This window comes from Trypanosoma equiperdum (genome assembly GCF_001457755.1).
Source record: "Trypanosoma equiperdum strain OVI genome assembly, contig: ctg_81, whole genome shotgun sequence".
Lineage (NCBI taxonomy): Eukaryota > Euglenozoa > Kinetoplastea > Trypanosomatida > Trypanosomatidae > Trypanosoma > Trypanosoma equiperdum.
Genome location: NW_027124776.1, coordinates 20,482 through 23,878, shown reverse-complemented (window position 1 = coordinate 23,878; position 3,397 = coordinate 20,482). Strand labels below are relative to the sequence as shown.

Below are 3,397 nucleotides of genomic sequence, written 5' to 3'. Positions count from 1 at the left end.
GACAAGCAATATTACCTTGCCCGTGAAATTAAGTGGTTGGTACGGGATCACCTGGCGGATCGCATGATGGCGTTCCGCGCGTGGGAAAAGAAGGTTCGCCGGGCGGAGGCGATGAGGCTCACTGAAGACCTTAAAGTCCTTCACAGTAACAAGGTTAAACCCAAGTATAGCCTTGTTGCCACAATTAAGGAGCGCTATCCTTACTTCGCTGACGCTGTGCGGGATATTGATGACGCCATGTCTATGATTGCATTGTACGCTTTTTTGAGTCCCGAAGTGGCGAGTGAGAGTACCATTGAGACGCATCACACGCTGACCTCTGGACTTCATCGACGGGCCCGCGAGACATGCGAACGGTGGAATAGCTATGTAGAGCGCGCCCAAGCCTTGTCAAAGGGATTTATATCCATAAAAGGGTATTACTTTGAGGCCATTGTTCGTGGCGAGCGTGTGCGTTGGTTATGCCCGCATGAGTACGCTCACAAATTTCCAGCAGGTGTACAGCAGTATATAATGATCAGTTTCCTTGAGTTCTACCTTGAATTGATGCGCTTCGTGCTTTTTAAGTTGGAGCGTGACCTAGCGGAGAAGCAGAAAGCGGAGGAGGAAGAGCCGAACCTAAACGCAGAGAATTTCGACACCACTAACAAGGAAACCGTTCAAGGGTTAGGCGGGACGGTGGGACAAGTTGCCAAACGGGTGGAGCTGATGGACGAGGAGCTGCGGAAGGTACGTCGCGTATTTGAGGGACTCTCCTTCTACATATCGCGTGAGGTCCCGCACAAACATGCAGCACTTGTGATCAAGGCATGCGGTGGCCGTGTTGCAACAGGATACGTCGCCGAAAACATTACACATTTTGTAGTAGATCGACCGGCACTGCCACCTGGTTTTGAGAAAGATGATCGCATTGAATACGTTCAACCGCAATATCTCTTCGATTGTCTCAATGCGCGCCTACTGCTTCCACCCAACGGTTACCGCATTGGTGAGGAGCTCCCGCCGCACGTTTCGCCCTTCACAGTGGCCATCACCAACAGCACGGAGGACATTGCTGCCGTGGAGGAGGCCCGACGGGATCATCCTAAGATAGTTTCATATGTTCCAAAGCGCGTGCACGAGATCCGAAAGCTCATCAACCCGCAGTATACACCAACAGACCCTGATGGAAAGGCTGCGGAGCTCCTTCTTGAAGAAGAAAGTGACGAGGAGAACGTCGCCGCACAGGAGCTAGACAGAGACGACGACGTGCAGCTCTCTGGTGACGAACTCCAAGAGGCGCGACGACGACCCAAGTGGGAGGATGAACAAGTGACTGAGTCTGTTGAACGCACCAAATTATCTGCTTTGAAGGTGCGTCAACAGCGCGAGTTGAACTTGATGAATGCGCCTACCAACGAAGCTGTGGCACGTCGGCGCTTGGCACAGCAGAAGGCAAAGGAGGCACGCAAACAGCAAGAGACGGATGAACATCGGCTTCGTAGAAAACTCGCAGATGTGAAACGGCAAGAAGTGGCGACACGCAAGATGCAACTGCAGGTTGCCCGCAAAAAGGCTGCGAGATATTACAAGATGGTCAACGGTGTTGTGCAAGGCAACGAAAGGCGCGAGAAAATGCTTACAGCGAAGGCAAAGCAGTTGTCAGAAGGTCGCATTTCCGCGGCGAAGGACGGAAGTGGACTCGTGAACAATAAGTTGGAGGCAAGACGTGCGAAGGCAGAGGCCGCCGGGAAGAAGCTGAAGGAGAAGAAACCCAGTAATCCATACAGTAAGCTTCCAAAGTGGGTGCGTTGAGAAAGCAGAGCGGAAGCCCGTCTTGCTTGCATTTATGGGGAATTCACGGTGGATAATTCACTCGGAGCGTAGTGTTTGACTCGTTTCTCAAGGTCTAGGTTGTGGTGTGTCGCTTCACCCTTGGTTTTTTTTTACTTCGGCTTCTTGCAGATCCTTCGCTTGGCCCACAACTCATCATTCCGTAGCCACATTGTACTGTGAGTGGTAAGGAAAGAGAATCAATCATAAAACTGAATGTTTCTGTCCGTCTCTTGTATTGATTTCTCTCGCATGTGCCGTTGCGCAAAAAGAGAGGGAGGGTGAGGAGTTTACGGTTGTTTGAATCGGAGGGAAAAAAACGGTGAGGACAAGCGTTCGATGCGGTTTAAGATTAGTTAAAGTAATGTTCGAATTCCCGATAACGCCGCTTAACAGTCTTTTTTTAAAAAAAAAGGGAAGAGGAAAGTTAAAGCGAAAGAAAAAAAAAATACATCCAATCCATACGAGGGGATGGAGAGTGCAATAATAACAACAAAAAGAATGTGGAAAGTAGGGACAGTGAGACGTTTCCTCACGACACCCACAACATTGTAGAAATGTTGAGATTATGCTTTAACAGTTATTACGATACTTTGAATCCCCTGATCTCTCTTACCATCATTTCATTCGCAGCAACAATTCATTACAAGGGATAAACTCCAGCAACTCCAGCAACCGAGAGGAGGAAGCTGTTATTGTGTTGTAAAGGAGAATAAAAAGGTGCACATACAAACACACACACACACAAAAAAAAATAATACAGCACCGTAGAGCTCCTCAGAAGAGAAGAGAGGGGGAAAAGAGACCTGACATGTCACATCTCTTGCGCTCTCGGAAACCGTACGTGCCAATTGATACATGCAGCCCCGCAGGTACATGGATTGAAGAAAAACATTACAACAAGGAGCGGCACAAAGACGGTGCGACGTGCTCGCGAAAGGTCCTCTGTGGAAACTGGCAGGAGGAAAAAGTGCTGGAGGATGATCTCCTCGCGCAACAACCAGTTCCATCAGACCCCAAAGGGCAAATGGACTTTACCTCGACTACAGTACTGCGAGCGAGTCTCGATGCCATTCGCCCAGGGAAAAACGATCGGTTTACTGGCGGTTATTCATCTACGCCTTATGTAACATCCGATGCACGAAATCCCCACTCTCGATTCCTGCAAACAACAAATCGTGAGGACTATTGCGAAAAGAATGCTGATCTCCGTACACTTCGACGTCCAGATTTGGGGGCACGCAGTCGAGTGCTGCTTCAAGTGGCCCTGAACGCCGCACGTGAGGAAAAGAACGCGACAGAAGCTGAGCGTAAGCAACTGACAAACGTTGGAATGGATGGTAACAATGTGTATCTTTCAACCTACCAGAAGGTTCACTGCCTGCCGGAGGAGTTACCAGTGGTTGATTCACTTTGCAATGATTATCTCTCAGACGAGCCAATCACCTTATATACTGGTAACCCGGAAACAGGATGTACGATGACTGTCCACGGTAAAACGCCCGTAGAGCCCGTAGAGGGGCGGTCGCGGTTCGGTCGCCACACATACTTCACTGAGCGGAAGTATTGCCTGTAGTTTTTTTGT

General features: G+C 49.5%; 2 protein-coding genes across 2 annotated transcripts; both read left to right on the top strand.

The window, feature by feature from the left end:
* Positions 1-63: 63 nt before the first annotated feature.
* On the top strand, positions 64-1,794 carry TEOVI_000380900 (Pescadillo N-terminus/BRCA1 C Terminus (BRCT) domain containing protein, putative; the record flags this gene model as incomplete). The annotated part of the gene is made up of 1 exon (XM_067226654.1): positions 64-1,794. One exon carries the CDS (start codon positions 64-66, stop codon positions 1,792-1,794), a length of 1,731 nt encoding a protein of 576 aa, XP_067082755.1.
* An 829-nt stretch (positions 1,795-2,623) lies between these two features.
* On the top strand, positions 2,624-3,388 carry TEOVI_000380800 (uncharacterized protein; the record flags this gene model as incomplete). Its single annotated transcript, XM_067226653.1, has 1 exon — positions 2,624-3,388. One exon carries the CDS (start codon positions 2,624-2,626, stop codon positions 3,386-3,388), a length of 765 nt encoding a protein of 254 aa, XP_067082754.1.
* Positions 3,389-3,397: the final 9 nt, after the last annotated feature.